This window comes from Coenobita brevimanus, chromosome 68 (assembly GCF_032717465.1).
Source record: "Coenobita brevimanus isolate Jiangsu-jjx chromosome 68, ASM3271746v2, whole genome shotgun sequence".
NCBI classification, from domain to species: Eukaryota; Metazoa; Arthropoda; class Malacostraca; order Decapoda; family Coenobitidae; genus Coenobita; species Coenobita brevimanus.
The window spans coordinates 24,323,205-24,346,865 of record NC_137021.1 but is presented as its reverse complement, the minus strand read 5'-3'; the positions used below and the strand labels follow the sequence as shown (position 1 = coordinate 24,346,865).

The window sequence follows — 23,661 nt, the reverse complement described above, 5'->3', positions numbered from 1 at the left end:
CACTTCAAGATTTTAGGTCCTGCTTCCCTTTGTCCTACGATTGATATACTATGTGTGTCCATTGTGTGTCATGAAATTGCAAGGATAGTATCGGGCCAGTATTCACTGTAACAGAAACATTTTGTTGGTGTGGTTTTGGTTGGAAAATTGCGTAGTCTAGCCTTGTTTGTGCAAGGGTTCAATAATGCAACTGGCCATTCCAGATTCATGTTAGCACAGTAGATGACATCTGCAACGATTGCGTGTAATAAACGGATATATAACGAACTGCAACACTGGAGAACATTATGCATGTCTGTCCATTGTCTGCCATTATAACACAAGGCTGTAGTATGTGGCCACGGCTACACAAAATAAATCGGTGGCGTGGTGCTGCTGGGAGAGTGTAAAATTGCGTATAGTCTACGTGTGTTTGTGCAGGGAGTCTGGTAATACCCTTCACCGATTTATTCACATTCCTGCCAAGATAGCAGCCAAAGTCGCGGTTTGGGTGACTATACTGACTGATCACTGAACACTCACCTACCAGCAGTCTGGATGAGGTCCCGTTTTCAAGCAATAGAAACATTTAGTAGTGCTCAGAGAAATTACCAATATGCCGGGAATCGAATCCGGGACTCTCAGGTGAGAGCCAGGCAGCATACCACTACACCACGACCAGGTAAAAGTTAACTCTGACTTGCCGTAAGTGTTTGGGATAGATTAAAAGCATCTACTTGCCCGAGTGCCAGGGGGTTAACTCATCCTCTTGATGCCCACAGTGGGGGCGGAGGGACGTTGGTTACAAGATTGTGACAACGTGAGTTAACTTTTACCTGGTCGTGGTGTAGTGGTATGCTGCCTGGCTCTCACCTGAGAGTCCCGGGTTCGATTCCCGGCATATTGGTAATTTCTCTGATGATTTTTCCTGTGAAAAAAAATACAGGTTCTCTCTTCATTTAGTAGTGCAGTGAATGTGTAAATTTAAATGTAAAATAAGGAGTGTTTTATGCACCGTGTCATCATACAGACTTATACAGTATGACACAGCCAAGGATAAGCTGGACCTACGAAAGGATAGAGGTTGGGTGCTGCTAGAGGTCTAAACAACGTAAGCAACATTGGTGAACCTGCACCTGGATGGTAAAACTCAACCACCGCGCTTGGGAAAAATGCCCCCGAGTTCTGCAGCTGCCCCACGTCATCCAATAGATTTACACAAGGTCATTGATAAGGCTGCAATCTCGTCGTAGTGATGCGATATGATAAGGAAGTCAATATCAGGTCTCGTTACGGATTATACGAGGAAGGGCAGGAATTTTGTGAAAGAGAGAGAGAGAGAGAGAGAGAGAGAGAGAGAGAGAGAGAGAGAGAGAGAGAGAGAGAGAGAGGAATGTGAAAAAATCGGTGAAGGGTATTACCAGACTCCCTGCACAAACACACGTAGACTATATGCAGTTTTATACTCTCACAACAGCACCACGCCACCGATTTATTTCGTGTAGCCGTGGCCACATACTAAAGCCTTGTGTTATAATGGCAGACAATGGACAGACATGCATGGTAAAGAAATTTTGCTCTCTCTGGATGAGCAGCGTGTGAGTGTAGACACACGATTAAATAGTATAATGCGTCTGGAGCTAAGAAAGGCCTGAATGTGTAATACTTGTATGAAAATTAATGTATGAATGTTTTAAAGAGAATATAATATACGATGATCAATGTTTGTGGATGTTGTGTCACAACTATCCAGACTACTGAGATATGATCTCGAAAAAAGCGACATCATTTGTGGACTGAACATACGTAACACCGTTATTTCAATTATTATAATACGAGATATGTGTTCATTTATGCAAATACAGTATCTCTTTACCTCTGCGTGATCTATGAGTATGGTGACTGCACAACATTTTCGCACAATAAGCCAATAGCTGTCCAACACATTTACTTATGCTATTGTTTGAGAATATAATGATTGTTTTTCCTCACAGTAAAGCAGACTGGATGATGCACAACATGGTATGACCGTTGTGTCACATGCTTAATCTTAAATCATTGATGACCACCCTGGTTCAGCCACAAAAATTTTACGGCAGTTGAGTCGCACACTCACTAGACTCAGGTGAACCACGTTTCGAGACACCGGACATCACATCTTCTAATATTTTTGCTCAACTACAGTTGTTCACCCCATTGTATGACGAACATTAAGACGCCTACATTCATCCAATACATGTTATTGCATACGGAGTTACAGATCACCTCAGAACATCTGTATAATCACACCCTTCATCCATCAAAACGAAACACGACAAAGTTTCGATATATGCGCCCCCACCATCTGTCCCCCCTCCCCTCCGTTCCACCTCGCCTCACAGTCATCTCCTGTCAGAGAAGCAATGAGATCCAATTTCATTACTACTTGTTTTTCTCTCTACCTTCCACTACACATACGTGCCAAACACTTGGATTTACCGACAAAATATGACTTGCCAGAACATTGTTTCTGTGGTTACTAGATACTGCATCTGAGGGGAAGCTCTGCCGGGTCCGCCCATTCACTTACTATTACTACGATGTAAACAAACACATTTCACCGAACACACCAACTGGTGTACCCGTTAGAAGTGGAGGTAACTGTACCTCTATCCCGTATTGTTCTGGATTACTTGTCAGGAATAGGTCCAAGAGATAGGCACTGTGGAAAGGATTATCTTTTATTCTGGTTGGTTGCGTGAGACTGCACGATTCTGCAAACAGTTCACATTCTGGACGTTTCATCAGTCCTGTCAAAATGTAATAACCATTCTAAATTATGGAAGCTAAAATCACTCATAGTATTTCCACTAGCATAGATGAGGTTAAGGTTGGTCACTGGTAATTTTTGTGGATATGGAGGCAAATACGCTGAGTTCCGATGAGGCACCGGGGAATTATATACTGTACAGATATATTTGGTTATATTAAGGTAATTTACTTTGCATCATGAGTAATCAAAATTAGTAAAGGCCAAGTTCACAATAGTGCGAATCGTATTCTGATTTAATTTTGCAGCAAATGCTACCCTTGTTACTTAAGTTGGTGAGGATATAATAACCAGGAAAAATGTATGGGGATAGGTTAGCCGAGAGATCTGAGTTTTTGTGAGAAATACGACTAGGGGGGCTATAGATTCAAGTAAGAAGTGAACGGAATTTAGACTGGCATTAAGACCTCGGATGCTGGTACATCGTAACGCCGAACATACACTTCTCTGCTGATGAGCATAATTTTTTTTGTTGGAACAGCAGCTGCTGGCACCAGAGTCGCCAACTGAGTCACAAAATAGCGCTAGACTATTACCTAAAATGCGTTAAACAGCGTTAAATTTCCATGGAAAAGCGCCAAAAAAGCACCATTTTTTTTTTTAATGTTAAATTCATTCTGGTCTACACACACACAATTAAATGCATTTTCTCACCAGTATAGTACTGATTACAGTAGATCTGCTAATTCCCACTCTGTCAACTCTCTTGGGTCTCCCTCGATGGGCATCGCCGTTCCCTTCTCCAATTGTTGCGAGGCCGATGGTTCAGATGAAGTCTGATATGCATCCAAAGATCCAATTTTTCTCAAAACACTCTCAGGTAGTTTGTAATCACAACCAAAGCTGGGAATAGCGCCGCTACTATTTTAATAGCGATGCTGGTAACGCCATTACTTTTTTTTTTAGCCTGTAATGGAACTGAGAGCGCGGCTACTTTTTGGCCGTACTCACGCGTTACCGCTCTCCTCGCTACTCAGGCGATGAATACAGGCCCGGAGTTGATGAGTACATACAGATATGCCGACGTTTTGGTAGTATTTGTTAATGGCGAAAAATGATACTTTCGTCAGTTCTGTTAATTAATGATGTTTGTTCAATATTACATCAGTCATTGATTAATTATTAGTCATTAGTAATGTGCAATAATTAGACAGGAATTTGCTAGTTAATTATCGATCATTTAAATTAAGTAAAGATAAATAAGGATGTTAGCTAGATGTGGGCAACACACACACACACACACACACACACACACACACACACACACACACACACACACACACCTCTAACTATCCCAGTCTCTAACTCCCTCTCTCTCCTTCACTCTCTTTCAGACTAATTCTTACTACGTTATTATTTCGTAACAGTATGTTACTTTCAGTTTAAAGTAATGGAAAAAACATTGCTATTGTATAAATAGCCTTTAAAAGAGAGCCCCAGTTCATTTTTACTTTCGTTTTCGTACATATCTTCAATAGGTATCATTGAAAATATATTAAATCTATATAATAGGTATCAATGGTAGGCCACATTCTTTTGCCTTTTATTTACGTATGTTACTTTCAGTAGGTATACTAGGTAACGATGTAAAAGAACATTTGTTACATTATACGGTAAATAGCTTTTTCCTGTATCTTCGGCTCTAAGCTTCATTAAAGTGACACCGACATGTATATGATTTTTTTTTTCAGTATAAGTATATACTGACATTACTGGTACACAACATAACCACTCAGACTGACTAATATTATCGAAAACAGTATATAGCGTATTGCTATATCACAGATTTTTGTTAATATTTCTTTTGTGTACCTTTTTCTTATCCAAAGTAACGGGAGCGATAGCGCCGCTACTTTTTATTAGTAGCGTTCCCAGCATTGATCATAACAACATTTCCCGTGCCTTCTCAGTCCATACTTGACAGTCAAAACAACGTTTAAACTCTTGATACTTAGCCGGTTGCGTGGTTTTGACTTAACAATGCCCATTTGGCTGAAAACTCGTTCCTCATCAGCATTGGAATGGGGTAAAGAAAGTATTGTTAGGGCCAGATCAGACAGTTCTTGTAAAGGATTTTCTTCAGTCGCATCTCTGTGTGAAGCTGTTTCTGCCCACAGAGCAAAAGTGTCAGAGGTCTGCATCCACTGGTTGTGATGAAGCTTTCTCCACTGTAAATCGATGCTGGTGAGAGCTACAGCATCAGTAACAAAGAGTTTTGCAAGATCCAATATATCTGCTTTTATAGGCTTCAGACATTCACTCCTACTCAAACATGACATTGACTGCAATTCTTTAATGTTATCAGGCAAACGTTGACGAAGTTGTCTACTACAAATTTTATGCACCTTCGTCGAATATCACTCTCATCATAAAATTTGCACTCGGACATATTCTTTTCAAACTCATGGCCTAGGTACGGCTTGGGGTCCAAATTGTCATGAAGTGCATCACCTTCCTTTAACTTTTTCCCTGGGATAACAATCATGCCACTAAGGGAGTCAGTGAGATGAACAAGATCACTGTGCAGCTTTGTTGGGTCCCGAATATCAGTTTTTGAATTTTTTATTCACACTTTAGACTTCAAGAAGAATTTGCTTCAAAAATATGAAATACATAATTTTTCATGTCACAAAACATTGAGTAAAGAAGATTAGCGGTATAACATCGCTCATCCATTCTTGCTAAATCAAAATGGTTTTGAGCTCAATCCACTGGTGCAATATTCTCACAACTGCAGCTTCAATGAACATCCATCGGGTCTGGCTCATCTGTACTAGTTTCAAGGGCGACTGCCCTTCATTAATTAGTGCAAAAAGTTCCTTGTACTTTGCTTGGCGTAGTGCAGAACGGGAAAACCAGTTATATGTTTCTCGGATCATAAAGTCCAAATTCTAGGCAGACATTCGGAAGCAGCATGAGAAACAGCTAGTTGAAGCGAGTGACACACATTTAACTAATATCAGATGAGTAATTTCAGATTTTAATTTTGTATACACTCCATTGTTGACACCAGTCGTAACTGACGCATTATCAGTGCCAAGTGCAATAAATCTTTGTAACTCTAGTTCATTACGTTTCAAGGATTCCTTCAATGCATCACATATAGCATCAGCACTGCACTCTCTCAGTTCAGCTAGGTCTAAGAATGTGACCACAATCTGTTTCTTTCCCTTGGAGTAATATCTAATGGCTATACCCAGCAACTTGGTTACAGATATGTCATTACTTTCGTCTATCAGTAAACTGAATTTACTGTTTCCAATGTCAGCTTTAAAGTCATTTACAAAATATGGAGCAAGTACATTACAAACAACAGCACTACACTTTGATCTTTTGAGTTTAAGGTCTTTAGAATCCTTTACTGTCAGAGAAATGTTCATTGCAGACTGCACGTAAATGATCAACTACCCTTAACGAGCAATGTTCAGCAATAACAAAGACATGCATCCTTTGGTTTCACGTACACTGTCAGTTTTACAGAGTGAAGTTTGGGCTGTCTTTGTGAAGAGAATGGTTCCTCAGCTTTCTTGTGTTTGACTGTACTTCTATACCTTTCTAAGACACTCAACTTAGCCGCCACCGAACAGTTACAGTATCTGCAGAAACATTTTGTGTCGTCTCCATCTTTCATTAGCCAGTTTTTAAATCTGGAGTCAGTCACTGAGCTCTGAAGTGCTGAGTGTATTTTTTGCTCATCATAAAAAGCAACCAAAAATAACGTCCAAGGAGAAACAATTCTGGAGGTGACGCACCACAGACGAGGTTTAAGGCTCTACCAGACATAGTGGACGGTCTGGCCGTAATAGACACGTCCAGTCACCGGACCAGACGGCGCCACGGTGCCGGCGGCCAGTACAGAACGGAAGGATTCCTCACTTAGCAAAGAAATCTTTTGAATTTCTATCAGTAGGCCTATTTTCATAATTTACGATGCTTTTATATATCCCTGGCTAACCCATTATAAATCGTACTGTTGCTAAAAGCTCTGAATCTGGAGCTAAATTAGGTAAAAAAAAAAAAACGCTAAAACTCGCCATGGCGCCATATAAAAAAAATGTGGCATGTCTTGCACAGTCGCTTGATGACCACCAGGAGAGCCCTGTGGTCCAGCCTTACCTTGTCTGTGGTGGCAATCCAAGCTACCACCGCATTTGCTCTTAATATTGTAGCGGGCATTGTTAAGTGGTGGGATGAAACAAATGGTGTGATGTCTAATGTGTACGTAGCTGGTGAAGACAATTGGAGATGCATGTTTATGAGAGTATACCGACCTACTTTCAGTGTTAGTGAAAACACTGAATATGTCCAGCAAATGGAGAGATAGGAAGCAGGCTCTGAGGACTGGTGAAGCGGAGCTCCAGCTCTCTCTGCCACCAGCTTGCCAGCCACCTAGGGAGTACTGCCCTGTTCGACTGGTGTTACAGTTTACACCCTACAGGTAATACCTATTTATTAGTAAATTGTTTTAGTGCAACCTCTCCACATCCACTCTACGGAAATATAATCTTAGTGTCGTGTGTGTGTGTGTGTGTGTGTGTGTATGTGTGTGTGTGTGTGTGTGTGTGTGTGTGTGTGTGTGTGTGTGTTAGGCTTGTGTCCAGGTGAATCAGGAGAGTGACTGTGTAACTTTTGATTTTTCATGTTCTTCATGAGTTAGTGATGACTCCAAAAATTTAAACCTTAATAATTTTTTTGTTTTTTTGTTAAAACAAACGGAACAAAAACTTACATAAAAAGGTACCCGACCAGGCGAGAAAGATATTCCACATACGCCCTGAAACAACATCGACGGTAAACTTACATTAGCATGAGAGCAAGAAATGTGGAGAATTCTGGTGGATACCCAGATCACAGATCAAACAACAGCACATTCTGGATGGCAGTGACAAGCACACTCATCAGCCTCTCCCCCCCTCCCCCCAAAAAATAAACATGATATCTTACTCAGTAATGATGCATTCACCCCAGCATGAGGAAATACATAAGCAATTAACTAATATACATCTATAAACCACAAAGATTCCAAACGTTAACGTGAGTACTCATGAAACACAGGAAAAATAAAAAGTAACACACAATCTGAATCCTCATTCACCTGGACACAAGCCCAGCAAAGGATTTTTAAAAATCCAGATCGGTAAGATCATACCAGATGACAAGAATCCACCTGAAACATCTCGACACCATTACCAATTTACCATTAACATGGTCATTGAAATTTCCATCTTTTCCTGTACTCGCAACCAAATCCCCGACATCCAAATGAATGCAGTTAACATCTGTCCGCTTAGACCAGGCAAATGACCCAATATTTCATTGTTTTTGGCCACTGTCTGTGTAATGCACACGATCCAAAATGGTGGAAAGAATAAGAACATCACCTCCCACAATTAACATCCGTCTACTCAGACCAGGCAAACGACCCAATATTTCATTGTTTTTGGCCAATATCTGTGTAATGCACACGATCCAATATGGTGGAAAGAATAAGAACATCACTTCTCACATTCCTATGTCCGACTCCCATCGTGGATTTCAGCTCAGGTGTTCAAACATCACACTCCTTTCTAAGCTGACACGATTCTTCTTAACTGGTTTCAACAAGAAGGAAACCTCATTAAGACATAAACAAAGCTTTCGATCCACTACCAAGGCATAAAATGATTAACTTGATCTCAAGCATAAACAAGGAAAACACTGAAAAAAAAAAAAAAAGTAGGTAACCAACTTCCTCTTGAACAAACACGTCAAGTGGTAAACCACAGCCTATGGTCCAGATGCAGACTACTACCCAGCAGTATCCCACAAGGGTTTTTAATTTACCCTTTCAGGATTTAACAGTTCTTCCCTCATCGGTAACTATAAGGTTGTGTGCTGATTACGTAGCAGTTGTTTCACAACACTCCAACGCTCAACAAGTGGTAGATCATCTTAGTTACTTGAACAAACACTAGCTTGAGCAAAATTAAAATTACCGCTTCACCAACTTGATCAACTGTTACTCTGTTATTTTCAGATAGATAATGAATCTCAAGCTACCAATCAAGTCTCGCCCTTTAACCAGATCATTTGGTTTGGAGAGAGATCCCCAAACTCTTAAACATACCGTACACTGGATACTTACATGATTTTCTGTCCACTCAAATAAATCATGAATACAAAGGCATAGTGTAAATTTGATTCTTAAAAACACTCTGACATTATCTTTGGACATCTCACGGAATCAATGAAACAGTGAACTGCGTGAACCCCTGCTAAGCCCCATCGAAACAACCATAGACGTGGGTATTAGGCAGAGATCACTGATATACGTCACTTGTCTCAAGAAGCAAAAGTACTCCCAGGTTAAGGATCACATGAACTAAAATTGTACACAGTTCATTATTCTGCAAACATTCCATCACATCAATGTGACTACTGCAACACCTATATAAAACAAGAATCTTTTTCATGATACACAGACTGCCTCAAGAAAATCCCTTCTTTTCCTCCCAACACCACTTTTCACAAAGATACACAGAACCACGTAGCAATCATCAGCCATCCAAAACTTTCAACCAAACATCCTTCACAGAACCTTCATCAAACATTTATCAGCAGAAAGTACGACTCAGAGGAAGACTTGCATGGACCTAGCCAGGCGAAATGTGGCTCTCATCCTTCCCTCCTTAACTACTAAGGCATTAGACGACTAATAAGACGTCAGTACAACTCCCAACATCACGATCCTTTCTCATAACCTAAAAAAAAATTTCTGAGGACAGCTGAACGATATAACCAGTCTCTTGAGTCCACTGAATTCAGGTATAGATGAGGCTGAAGCCACAACAATAGCAATACGAGCTGCTTGTTCCCACGCTAAAGTCCTGACGACTAAGTTTAATGTGATCACTGCCGTGTACAATGGTTTCTTTGTTATGCGCAGATCTCGATTTATACAGCCACTCTGTAAGAGTATGTGATCCTTCATCGGGACTTATTAAGCAACTTACTGTTTCTTCAGCATATGAAAGCGAATAACTTGCACTCCTTGCCTTTTTCTGACTTACCTACGTACTTACCTTACAACCTACCTTACCTCGCAACCTACCTTTTCTTGTTACTCACCAGTTTCTCCAACTACCTACATACCTACTTCCCTGCCTACTTACATACGTCTCTACTTCCTTGGCGACTTCCCCCCAGTGGGCAGCCACCTTGTCGTGGTGGTGGTGGGGGGCCTTGCGTGCCCCTGTGATCCCACAAACCTGCTCGTGGATGTAACGACATCTGGCAGGGTCTCCCATGCGGGTAGGGTTGTGGATGAGGGGTCTGAATAAGCACTGCTCGAAACGTAAGTTACCCGTATGGGTCATCGGTGCCGCCCTCCAGAGGGATTGCCTCAGTACTGTCGTGAGTTGGTTGGTTGGGTGTCTGGGCTGGGGGGTGTTGGGGAAGGGGGTTTTTGCACTGGTGGGAGCAAACTTTCATATCACGGGGTGTCGTTTTTGGGACATCCTTTGGGGACGAGGTACCCTGCTCCCATCAGACCTCGCTCAGTCCCCTCACTCCCTGGTAGGCGGTTTCCCTTGGCTCCTGGTGCCAATTTCTATTCATCAATGTATATATGGATACATTAAACAATTCCTTAACCACTCGTGTGGTCGGTGACCAGCCACACTAGTCGGCATCAACTGGTCACTCTCTGGCCGACGACCCTATACCCTCCAGGTCATCTGCCAAAACTGCGAATTCAGATGTTCCCTGTATCGAGTTTTTACCTGGTGTCTTTGTGAAACACTCTTACACAAAATATATAGTTCTCAAAACGGATGATGGTACTTCCTTCCAGAACCTGAACTATTTTCAGATTCACAGTGGTCTAGTTACAGCATGTGGATTTACCCCCAAGGTCTCTTTGCAGGGTGATGGTTCTCTATTGTTAGAAGCCAGGAATGAAGAGGAGAGTTCATGCATCCAGTCCCTAACTATGGTCGCTGGTTATCCTGTATCTGCCTCTCGTCACCTGGTCCTAAATCTGTCCTGAGGGGCTGTATATTCTTGTAACTTGGTCTCATATTCTAATTCTTCCCACTTAGAAGGGCTGACTCCTCAGGGAGCCCCACGCCCACTCTTATCTTGACATTTGATCGCCTTACTTTGCCAGAGGTCATCACCGCTGCATGGTGGAAGCTAAAGGTTAAACCTTATGTTCCCCGACCTAGAAGGTGCTATTATTGTCAAAGGTTTGGTCATGTTCACCGTTCTTGCAGGCGGGAAGCGTCTGGCCTTCCTGAGGTTTGTGGAAATTTTGGTGGAATTTCTCATGGCATGGATGATTGTTCTCAACCTTCTAAATGTCTGAACTGTGGAGGAGCACATGCAGCCTCCTCAAGGGATTGCAAAATATACAAAAATGAATATGAGATTATTTCTGTCCGAGCGAAGGAGAAAATTTCCTTTTCTGAGGCAAAGGCCAGGGTAAGGGAACGGTTCATTAGCCCTGGGGTTACCTTTGCTGTTGTGTTGTCTTGCCATAAAGCTACCCTGCCGTCACACAATGCCCCATCAAATTCTCGTTGTTCTACTTCCCGGCCTTCTTGCCCGGGGGGTTCCACTGAGGGAGTGCAGCCTGGAAGCAGCTGTGCCTCCTCCAGGGAGGTGCCTCCTGTCTCTGGGGGTGTCCCCTGTGCGGTGGTTCTTCCAGCGTCTGCGAGTGCCTCCTCCATCACGGTTCCTCCGGTTCCTCATGTGACAGACACCCATGTCGATGCTACACCTTGCTTTGACACATACAAAACTCCCGATGTCCTTCCTCTGCATCCTTGTCCTGACATATCCAAAAAAAACAGCATCTCTCATACTCCTGTATCGGCTGCTACTCCCGTACCGACTGCTGCTCCTGTACTATCTGCCCTCTCTGCTACTGTTGTTCACTCTTCTTTACAGTGTGGCACTAGAGTTTCTAATGCTTTAAGTTCTGGTGCAGAGATGGAGGTTGTATCTGCCAACCTCAAACGAGTGAGGAGTGAGGAGTTTTTGGGTGACTCCCCTACTTCTAATGTTCAAAATTCTGTACTGCATGAGGATTCTGAGGGGGGCTGTTCGCTCAACAACCCAGCCAGTGGTGGCGTCTAAGTCTGTGGGTGTTCATGATGGCCCTTCTAGGATTCCCGTCCCTGCCTCTTGCTCAGGTGTGGTGGGGCCTGGGTCTTTAGATACTCAAAGAGCTCAGTCACTTGCTCCCTCTGATCCATCACCCAGCGGCCAACCTTTGATTGATTCGGTTGAGGGGGGTTCAGTTGACCCCAAGGTGCCAGCTGAACCCTCACATGGGTGTGCGGATAGGGCACGTGGGTCTTCCAAGAAGGTCTCTGTGCATTGGACTCATTCTGGCGATGGGCGGGACATGTCTCGGGGTAAGGGTACTTCCACCCATGGAAACTCTAAATCTTCATTGTCTTCTTGGTTGGTGAGACAGAGCTCCATGCCTAGGAAGAAGGGCTTTCACTCCCTTCCCAACGAGGTTGCTACATAGCTTTGGTGTTTCTAAGTTCATAATATTTAATACTAATCACTGTGGCTCAATCGGTACCAATCTGTCTTCAGTGGAACTGTAGAGGTGCCATGGCAAATTGGGAGGAATTGCAGTTATTACTCTCTGCTCTGAACCCACTATGTGTCTGTCTTCAGGAGACAGTGGTGGGGGACAAACAGTTCCCTTCTATTAGGGGGTATGAGGCCTTTCACGCATCTCCTCCTGGTGGTCACAGCGGGGGATGTGCAATTTTGTGCCATTCTGATGTCCCCTTTATTTCCTTTGAGGTTCAGTCTCCCTTTCAAGTTCTAGCAGTACAGATGCACGTTGGGAGGTGCTATACCATCTGTTGTCTGTACCTTCCACCTTCCATTCCTGTTATACGTGCTGATCTAGAAACCCTTATCAGCCAACTTCCATCCCCTTTCCTACTCCTTGGTGACCTTAATGGCCACCATCCTTTGTGGGGTGACTCACTTTCAAATTCCCGGGGTGATCTTCTTGCCTCTTTGGTTGGGGATTTAGATTTGTTTGTCCTAAATAATGGGAGGCCGACCCATTTTCATGTTCAGACTGGCACGTATTCTGTCACTGACCTTACCATCTCCTCCTCTGACTGTGCCCTTGATTTTTCTTGGGAGGTTTTGGATGATCTACATGGTAGTGACCATTATCCTGTAGTGGTCCAGGCTACTCGCTCTGTTCCTGCAGCCCGTCTGCCACGCTGGTATCTGGACAGGGCTGATTGGTCTCTCTTTGAGGAACTATGTGTATTTGGCAACAGGGTTTGTGATTTTTCAACTATTGATGATGCCGAATGTTATTTTACTAAGACCATTTTCTCAGCAGGGGTTCATTCCATCCCACGGACTTCTGGTGTTTTTTCCTGGAGACCTGTGCCATGGTGGAATGATGACTGCTCCATTGCAAAGGGAACTTACAAAGCAGCTGCCCATCGGTATTTTGCCAATCGTAATTTTGTTTTTCTAAAAATACAGTTTCACAAAGCACGTGCTCACTACAGATGGGTGATGAAGAATGCTCGCCGTAACTCGTGGAGGTCGTATGTTTCTACAGTTACATTCTCAACTTCAACGTCTATGGTGTGGAAAAAGGTGCGCAAGATTTCTGGTAGGTTCTCACCCCCCTCCCCTCCGGTGTTGTGCCTTCACAGAGAACTTGTGTCTGCACCAGATGCAGTAGCCTCTGCTTTTGCATATCAGTTTTACGCTGTCTCTACAAAGGATCCTTCTCAGCCATTTGCTACCTTTCGTAGGAATTAGGAGAGGCTGGGTCTTGACTTTCGCTCTCGTGGCGGAGAGCTGTATAATTCAGATTTCAGTCTCCGTGAGCTGCGTGCTGCCCTTTCAGAGTGTGGTGACACTGCTCCTGGGCCTGACGATATTCCTTACGCTATGCTGCGTCATCTACCAACTGATTCATTTCAGTTTTTATTGGGGCTTTTTAACAGGGTTTGGAGTGAGGGTTCTATTCCGAGGAGTTGGAAGTTGGGTATTGTCTTCCCCTTTCCCAAGCCTGGTAGAGACCATTCCCAAGTCTCCAAATATTGCCCTATCACTTTAACATCATGAGTGTGCAAGCTGTTCGAAAAGATGGTCAATGTCAGTCTTATGTGGTTTCTGGAGAAGGGTTGCTTTTTCTCTCTGTTGCAGAGTGGTTTCCGTAAATTACGATGCACTTCAGACAACCTTATCAGGTTTGAGGCATCAATCTGTGAAGCTTTTCCCTCCAAGCAACATCTTGTGGCTTTGTTTTTTGACCTTGAGAAAGCTTATGACACTGCCTGGTGCCATGGCATCCTCCAACAACTTCATGTCTTTGGTTTACGTGGTCGCCTGCCTGTGTTGCTTGGAGACTTCTTGACTGATAGTGTATTTTGGGTCCGTGTGGGTTCTACCCTCTCTGCGCCACTGTGCCAGGAGGAAGGTGTCCGACAGGGGAGTGTCTTAAGTGTTTCCCTGTTTGCGGTGGCCATCAATGGTATCATTGACACTGTGCATGCTGGGGTATCCTCATCCCTTTATGTGGATGACTTAGCTATATGGTTTTCTGGCTCCCAGATGTCTGCTATTGAGTGGCGTATGCAACTTGCCTTGGACAAGATTTCTGCCTGGGCCACTTCCAAGGGTTTTCGGTTTTCCCCTTCAAAGACTGTGGCTATGCACTTCTGTAGGATGAGAGCGGTACACCCGGACCCTGATCTCCAGCATTGTGGCAGGAGATTCCGTTGTGTGACAGAGACGAAATTCTTGGGCCTGACATTTGATTGTCGTTTGACATGGGTCTCACACTTGGCAAATCTTAAAACATCATGTATGGAGGGTCTCAATCTATTGAGGGTTCTGTCCCACACCTCTTCGGGTGCTGATCAGAGGACGCTCTTGCATTTGTTTCAGGTATTTGTAACCTCTAAGCTGTCATATGGCTGTGAGGTATACTCCTCTGCCACAGAATCAAGACTAAAAACTCTAGATGGTGTCTATCATGCTGGTGTTCGCCTTGCAACTGGGGCTTTTCGGTCCTCTCCAATTTCCAGCTTATTGGTGGAAGCTGGTGTGCCTTCCTTAGATCTACTGCATCAGTCTGTTGCAGTAAGGTGCTGGCTCCAGATTCATCGCCTTCCAGACTCGTTTGTCTGTGAGTGTGTGACGAAACAGTCTTGTCTTTTGTGTTATAGTAGACACCCTTGCATGCCTCGTCCGTTTGGGTATAGGGTTCAGGATATAATGGAGGGGTTTGGTTTGTCGGCAGTACTTGTCAGTCCTGTTCGGATCCCGAGGGTTGCTCCTTGGATATTACTCAGGGTAACTTTCTGCAGGCCTTTTGCTGGCTCAAAGGATTTTGTCGCTCCTCAGTGTCTTTTAAGGTTATTTTTAGAACATGCTTCTAGTCATGGTGGTTCTGTGCCTGAGTATACTGATGGCTCTAAATCCGCATCAGGTGTTGGTTTTGTTGTGGTATTTCCCAATTTTAGCCGTGGAGGTAATCTTCCTTTGGTTGCCTCAGTTTTTACTGCAGAGCTGTCAGCCATCATTTTAGCCTTGAAGTTGGTGTTTGTTCATCCTGACAATTATTTTACTATTTTTAGCGACTCTCAAGGGGCGCTTTTGGCCCTGGACTCTTTTAACTCTTCCCATCCCTTAGTTTTAGCTACATTGGAGTGGCTGTTCCTCATTCGCCATCGGGGGAAGAGAGTGGATTTTTGCTGGGTTCCTGCACATGTTGGTGTGGTGGGCAATGAGACGGCGGATGCAATTGCCAAGGCTGCGGCTACTCAACAGCCCCCAACAGAATATCCGCTTCCTGCATCTGATCTAACACCTTACTTGCAGGACAGAATTCATGTGTGTTGGCAGAGATGCTGGGATGGTGTTGCTCATAATAAGCTGAAAGAGGTCTTTCAGAGAGTGGTTGTGCCAAGGGTTCTCCCTTCCATGCCATGGCGATTGGAGGTAGGTCTTGCTAGGCTTCGCATTGGGCACTCTCGGCTTACACATGGGTTCCTGATGAGTGGTGAGACTCAACCGTACTGTGATGATTGCTTTGTTCCCCTTACTGTCCGTCACTTACTGGTCGAGTGTCCAAGTTTGGAGGACCTGCGTCAGAGATTCCTCCATAGGCATAGAGGGGTAGATGGTGCCTACTGTCTCTCCTCGATGCTTGGTGGAGACCATAGCGCTTTTACTGATGTTTTTGGTTTTCTTCAGGAGGCGGGCCTCCTTCCACTTTTATAAGTACTTTTTTCTTTTAACTATTCTTTTATTATTTTCAGTGTTTTATTTCTAGTAAAAGTTATTAACTTTATTTCGATTATGCACTATTTATTTGCTGCGTGTTTTAGCTTGTTGTCCGGCGGCATATGAACTTAGCAGTTGCACCACCAGTTTCTACTACAATCAATCAATCAGTCCTTGGCGACTTCCCTGCCTACCTACATATCTTCCTCTTTCCTTGGCGACTTCCCTGCCTACTTCCGTACCTACATCTTTGCTTGTCTCCATGCTTACCTTGTTTTCTGCCTGTCATATTACTTATCTACGTATCCATCCGACTCCTTACTTGCCTTTCTGCTTGCCTATATATTGTACTACCTCCTTGCCGACCTCTCCGCCTTTCTCCTTTCCTATCTCCCTCCCTGCCTTGCTACCAACCCGCCTACCTTCCTATCTACATACTTTTTGCCTACCTACCTACATCCCTGCCTATCTAACTACCTACCTCTCTACCTGCTCTCTGCTTGCCTCCACTATCAAATAAGGTAATGACATAGGCCTTTTTGTTTTGTTTTTTTCCAGTTTCTACTGGGCTAGATCAAAATTGTGATATGGGAATAAATACCAGCATTTTGAACGCCTTACCAAAGAAACAAGTGTTATGCCTATAATCTTATAAGTAAACACGTGTTTAGTCATTTTGACCTCGGGGTTGTTTTGAGTGTGTAGACCATTCTAGCAACATTTGTCTTTAAAATAGCTCTATAAATGCGGGGTCCAGAGCGCGGACTAACGAATGGAAAACCCTCACCACGACTCAAACACGCAAGGCCCTTGACTTCGTCTTGGGGAACAAAATTTTGCCTCCCAAATTTATATTTTTAAAGGTAAAGACAACTAGAAAAACTGGCTGATTACACAAAGAAGCAGAAAAGTAGAGGTCAGATTTTCAAACACTTAGCTGGTTGGGCACCTAAAAGATCTGCAAAATCTTCATCTAAAATACTACATACCATACCATAGTAGAAGAGAAAGTAATCATGCTCATGGTTTTGCCGTTTTTGAATTCCAAACTCCACATATGAACCCTTTCATGGTCGCAACAGTGTGATCCAGCTAACCCCAGACGATGTTATGCAGTTGAAAATGAAACAATTGAGCCTGAATGATAATACAGGTATCCTTAATGCTCTATAGATGGGGCAACTCTAGTATTTCAATTCAGATAACCAAAGCGATTTATCACTGGAAGTAATATATCTGTGTAGTTTATCGTTCTCCCAATGCTTCTTCGGAACCCAGTGTATTTGATTCCATATCCACTCAGTTGAGTAACCTTGACCTTGCCCTTGGCAATGAAATTACCATTTTGGGTGATTTTAACATACACAATGTTGAATGGTTATTGCATTCTGCCCGGACTGACGACGCTGGTCTAGAATGCGAGCTGTTTGTGGAATCGCTTAATCTCACCCAGTTGGTAAAGCAACCAACCAAAGTACCTGATAATCCTGACCATAATTCCCATCTCTTGGATTTATTCTTGACAAATAATCCAAATCAATACAGGATAGAGGTACTGTCACCACTTGAATCCTCTGACCACAATCTGACCACAATCTCATCAAAGCCTCATTAGTTAACCCTCCTACACCTCCCCATTCCGAACCTGTCAGGGTGACCCGATGGCACTTTGACAGGGCAGACTGGGATGGATTTAGAAATTATCTTGCTGATGTTCTATGGCAGTCTTTCTTCTCTAGTGATCCCAATTCTACCCGGTCCCACATTTGCGACTTAATACTAGCTGGTATGGATTTATTCATACCAAGTCAACAATTCACTAAAAGATCAAACTCTCCAAAATGGTTTGATGGCAATTGTGCCAGAGCAACAGCCCAAAAGTCATTAGCATATAACTCTTACTTAAAATCAAAAATATCTGAATCATTCTCCTAATTTAAAATTGCTAGAAATCATGCAAAAGCTGTATTAAATCTATCTAAATCAAACTTTCTTCAAAAGCAAGCATCAAAACTACTTAACAACCCTAATGACAATAGAATATTCTGGTCAACTCTTAATTCTTTCAATAATAACTTTAACAAGTCATCTTCCATTCCCCCACTAAAATCTTCAGATGGCAATATTACAAATGACCCACGTGGGAAAGCAGATATCTTTGCTAGTACCTTTGCAAGAAACTCTACCATAGATGATACCAGCCAGAATGTCTCAGTACTGGAACTTGATTCTCCCGAAATTGCCCCACTTAAAATACGGACAAGATTCGTAAAATCCATCCTAGACAATTTACCTACCAACAAAGCTCCTGGCCCAGATGGAATTCCGCCAATTGTTTTGAAAAAGTGTTCCCCTGAACTTGCCTCTGTCCTAGCTAAATTATTCAGACTATGCATACGTACTTCTTTATTCCCAAATTCATGGAAAGAAGCCAATATCCACCCAGTTCCGTAGAAAGGAAGTTCGTCTGACCCCTCCAATTACAGACCAATAGCTGTCACATCTTCTCTTGGTAAGGTATTTGAAACTTTAATTAATAAGAATATTGTTAAACATCTTGAATCCAACAACTTAATTAGTGATAAACAATACGGTTTTCGCCACGAAAGATCCACCATTGACATACTCAATCTCTTAACTCATACCATCCATCAATCAATTGATCTTTTTGGAGAAACTCATGCAGTAACTCTTGATATCTCTAAAGTTTTCGACAGAGTATGGCACCGTTCCCTGCTGTCCAAACTCCCTTGCTATGGACTAACGTCTTTTGTTCCTTTGATTTCTTCTTATCTTGGTGACAGGAAAATAAGAGTAAAAGTAGATGATGTATATTCCAATTTCCACTCAATTAACGCCGGCGTGCCGCAGGGATCAGTTCTGGCGCCAACCCTATTTCTGGTTCATATTAATGATCTCTTATCTGTCACTCACAATCCCATTCACTCATACGCAGATGACTCAACACTACATAGTTCATTCACACTCAGACATCCATTTACAAAGTCTAATATCTCTACCTCTCAACTCAGTACAGCCATCTCTATAAATCAAGATCTATCTACAATCAGTGAATGGGGACAAAACAACCTTGTCTCTTTTAATGCTAGTAAAACTAAATATATACAGTTTACTAATAGACAGATATTACCAGATTTGTACATTACCTTCAGTGCTACTAATATTCCCATCTCCAAATGTATTGAAATTCTTGGTGTCTCACTTAACAGTGCCCTCAGCTGGACCTCTCATGTCAGATCACTTGCTAAAACCTCCTCAAAGAAACTTGGATTATTGTACAGAGTCCGTAACTTCTTCGCCGATGAGCAGTTAGCTATAATATATAAGAGTCATGTGCGCTATCAGCTTGAATATTGCTCACCCTTGTGGAATGGTTGTGGAGAGGTTGCATTAAGACAACTAGACAAAATTCAGAATAAAGCTGTTAGAATCATTAACAACCCTGCCATTACATATAAACTACCTCCCCTGCAAGTAAGAAGGAATGTTGCCTCCCTTGCATTATTTTACAGATATTTTTTTGGCAAATGCTCAGACGACGTTGCGTCCATGGTGTCACCTCTCCATGCCTTCCCTCGTGCTACACGGGCATCTGGTAGCGCTCATGACTGGAATGTCACTCAGCCATATTGCAGAACTTCTGCCTATCAGAATTCTTTCATTCCCCGAACTGCATCTCTCTGGAACTCACTTCCCCAGAGTTGTTTTCCTCCAAATTTTAACCTACAACTGTTCAAGTCTAACTGTTACAGATATTTTATGAACAGAGGACACCAGTAATCTGGTGAATGGATTATTTTTTTTCTCCCCATTTGTTTTTCCTTCCTCCGTTCCGTTATTTAAAAAAAATAATAATAATAGGAGTGTACGAGTGGCAGAGTTGTAGCCATGCTACTAATGTGTAAGTGGCACTGCAGGGTGGACTGAAGGCTGTGGTATGGACTGACGTGCTGCAGCTGCTGATCATGGTGGCTGGTCTGACTGCCGTCGTTATCAAGGGCTTATTGGATGTGGGCAGCTTTCAGGAGGTGTGGAGGGTGGCTGTGGACCACAACAGAGCAGGACCGCAAATCTTTACGTAAGAGGGCACTCCAAGGCAAAATTTCGCCTAGTATTCCACCTCTTCTACTTCTCAATATCCTCTGATGCCTATTCCCTCTCCTTTTTTTGCCTCTCACTCTCTTTTGCTGCCTAATGTATCATATCTTTTACTTTTCACTATACTCTGCTAGCTAATGTTTCTCCGTTTCTGCTTTTCCCGATCAAATGGTAGCTTATATATCAACTCTTCTGTTTTTCACTTTCCTCTGTTGCCAGATTTTCAGCGCGTGTGCTTTTCACCATCCTCTGCTGGCCAAAAGTTGTAAGTCGAGACAGGCTTGGTATGTTTCTTTTGTTCATACGCCTTTACAAGAGCTAGGTCAGTCTGTATTAAAAGTTCACCTAATAATCTTCGCATTTAAGATTCTCTGTGACATGTTGCGTCACAAAGGAAGGTAACAAACATGCGTTGCTAGGCCAACGTTCGTCCCCGACTGCACACAAACTAAAAAAAATTATCCGTCACCCTTGTGGTCTGATACATTATGACACGAACAAACGATTTTAAATTACCTACACTACTAAATAAACACGGTTTAATTTTTACGATTCACTTCAAAGCTCATCGCTCCCAGTGGCCGTGAATGATTTTGTGTGTGTGTGTGGGGGGGGGGGAGGATGGAGTTGTACACTCATGATCACTAATCTCTGACCTGAGACACGTGGCGGGCAGTGTTATGACCACACACGAGCCACGCATTCGGACACAGCCTCTACTGTACACTACTTGGTGGGGCAATGAACTGCAACCAGGTGATTTGTAGCATTCTACTGCTTATATCTCTCATATTACCATGTTTTTATGGTTTCTCTTCTACAATATAGTAATCTGTGTTTATTGTCTGTGGCTGACATTTCATCAATCAATCTGCAATTGGGCAATTTCCATGAAGTAAATAGGCACGTGCCATTGGATGTGGGTATCGGCATAACATATATTAATCTTTTATGAATTTGAAACATTAACTGGCACACATTTTGACCAGAGGGGGCATGCAGCTAGACCTCGCGTAGTAATAGCACAACCATTCCCACTGGATGGTAACGGGGCCTGATATGACAAGATAAAAAAAATAGTTCACAGTAACAAGTAATGGTAAGTTTTTGTCAATTAGTATTATAAAGCATACTTAGAATATGTCGTGTGGATGCCGGCTGCTGTGGTAGTCGTGGACATTTCTCCGTTATCACCTATCAACGGCTCCGTTAAGGGCTCGCCTCATTAAATAGGTCAGTGAAGTAATAAACAGATTAATAAAACTCAGTATGCATGTCAAATAGCATCACATACTCATTACACACTAAAAATAACAGCTATGACCAACTTTCATGTCTGTTTCTTAAAATGGATATATATTACTTGAAAAAGTACTATAATATGCGAAGCGAAACTGTTTCAGTGATGCTTAGAAAATTATACACTGAAGCACTAAACCTTTCTGGAATGATGGTTAAGCATGTCTGATTTTGTAGCCTACGCCTTGCCACCACTTTTGCTAACCCTCTGGTCAGAGATTAGTAATCATGAGTGTACATACAGTTTCAGACCAGAGATATCCTTTTTCTGCTGCTCAGTGTACGGAACGCTCAAAATTTCAGTTATGAAATATTTTATCATAAAGTTAGTTGTCTAGATGATAACCTTCACTTCATTATTATTATTGAGAATCTGGCTGATTAATTTCCATATTTGCCCTAGCTATTATAAACTAATTATAGTTATGTACGCTGTTAGCCTTTCCATTTCTTTTACCATCCAGATTCTTTGAGTGTCTTGCATTCATGTAATGGAGTAGACAAGTGCTGTGTAGGGAAGGACGTCTACTGTACGCAAGAGAATGGAAATGAAAATTTTGTGCAGTGGAAGGCAAGAATAGCTCTCTACAGTTTAGTCGAACGGTAGTGAAACTCCAATATATTATTCTGAAAACTCTGATGAGCTATGACGATCGCCTCACTTGTTTGGAAAGTGATTGCTCGCTGTTTTGACATTTGTTGTTATGTAATGATTTTGTATTTATTTCTGCAACTGTACATTAGCTTGGAGGCAAAGGAGGGAACCTGTGTAGTGTAAGAATAGTCCTGTTGGAGGAAACTGGTGAGAGAAGACAATGCAGGAGCCAGGACCACCTAGTTGTTATCTGTAGCATGAAAGGTTTCTGACAGAATACAGATTTAGACAGTACGATCAGTTACGGGTACACGATTATAGAAAGAACAGGCTGACTGCAGGGAGAAGAGAGAATACGTCAGACAAATAACTGAACTAAGATGTCTGCTAAAAGCAGATAAGAATTTATTATATTTTTATATTCCTAGTTCATCGGCTGTAGTTTATGGATAATGCAATCAACAGAGTCATTAGTGTAAATCACTTAATGCATTTTTAGTGTGACCTTCCTCAACGACTTTAGTCCAAAGACATATCTTTATTTTTGTTATCTCCACTAGATTACATTAAGTTTAGGGGAGCGATTCAAACATAAGGGATTATATATAGCCTCAGTTGCCTCTTCCATTGCTGATGATCCTCCCTAAATCGAATAAAAGCATTGGGCGGTATTTTACCCAAAGTAAAGAATATCATCACCCTCATAAAGAGGCTGCCTAAGCCATTTTTCGGCGATTTCTGGATTTTTGCCTAAATCAAACCTTCATCACGTGGCACACTTATTGGTATAGCTCCCTTTGCCAGGTCTAGGGTGAGTGGTCAAAAATGCACTTCAAGTATCTGCCCAAGTCATTGATAATTAAGAAAATGAGACAGTTTTCTTTCGATTTCCCGAAAAGTAGAAAAAATGACTTAGGCAGTTTCTTTACGAGGGTGACGATATGTTATTGGATTGAAAGCGTCGTCATTGTAAGCAGGTTCAGACAGTTTCTTATATAGAACTATTTTCTCCTTCAAGGTACGAGTATTTGCCCCTCCAACGGCACACCGTATCCAACATCATCAGTGGTAGTGTTCTTACGAAGATGGCATACTACTCCGTAACACAGACAGCCGTCCAACGGTACAACAGCATGAAGTCTCTCCGCCACGCTTACATGTTAGTAGCCTCCTATGTCAAGGACACGAGTTCACCTAATATTTAACCTCTTCTGATTCTCACTTTCTCCTCCCGGCCGAAATTCCTAATCTGAGAGAGACTTGGTATGTTTCTTTGCCCATAGATGATTCTCTCTGATATGTTGCATTAAAACGGGAAGTGACGGATGTTCTAAAGTTCATGCGATGAAATAATAGAAGTAATACGACTTCACCTTTAGCCATTTTGGACACTAAATGAATGTATGCTGTCTGAATATCATTAGTTTTATGAACAAAGTGATACTTTAGGCGGTTAAAATCATGTCTGTCTTCAGACAGTTCATTTAATTTCCCAATACTTGTATCCTATAATATGCTACTCCACACAGTTATTTTCATACATCAGTCTTCAGATAATTCATTTCTTTCACCAAATATTACCTGG

At 42.4% G+C, this 23,661-nt stretch overlaps 1 protein-coding gene across 1 annotated transcript in view; it reads left to right on the top strand.

Moving 5' to 3' along the window:
• LOC145405865 (sodium-dependent multivitamin transporter-like) overlaps positions 1-23,661 on the top strand; it is a 260,499-nt gene that overhangs the window by 88,129 nt on the left and 148,709 nt on the right. The window contains exons 4-5 of the mRNA XM_080277122.1: positions 20,002-20,162; positions 23,095-23,235. Coding sequence (XP_080133248.1) covers positions 20,002-20,162; positions 23,095-23,235 — 302 coding nt within the window. The remainder of the gene's footprint in view (positions 1-20,001; positions 20,163-23,094; positions 23,236-23,661) is intronic.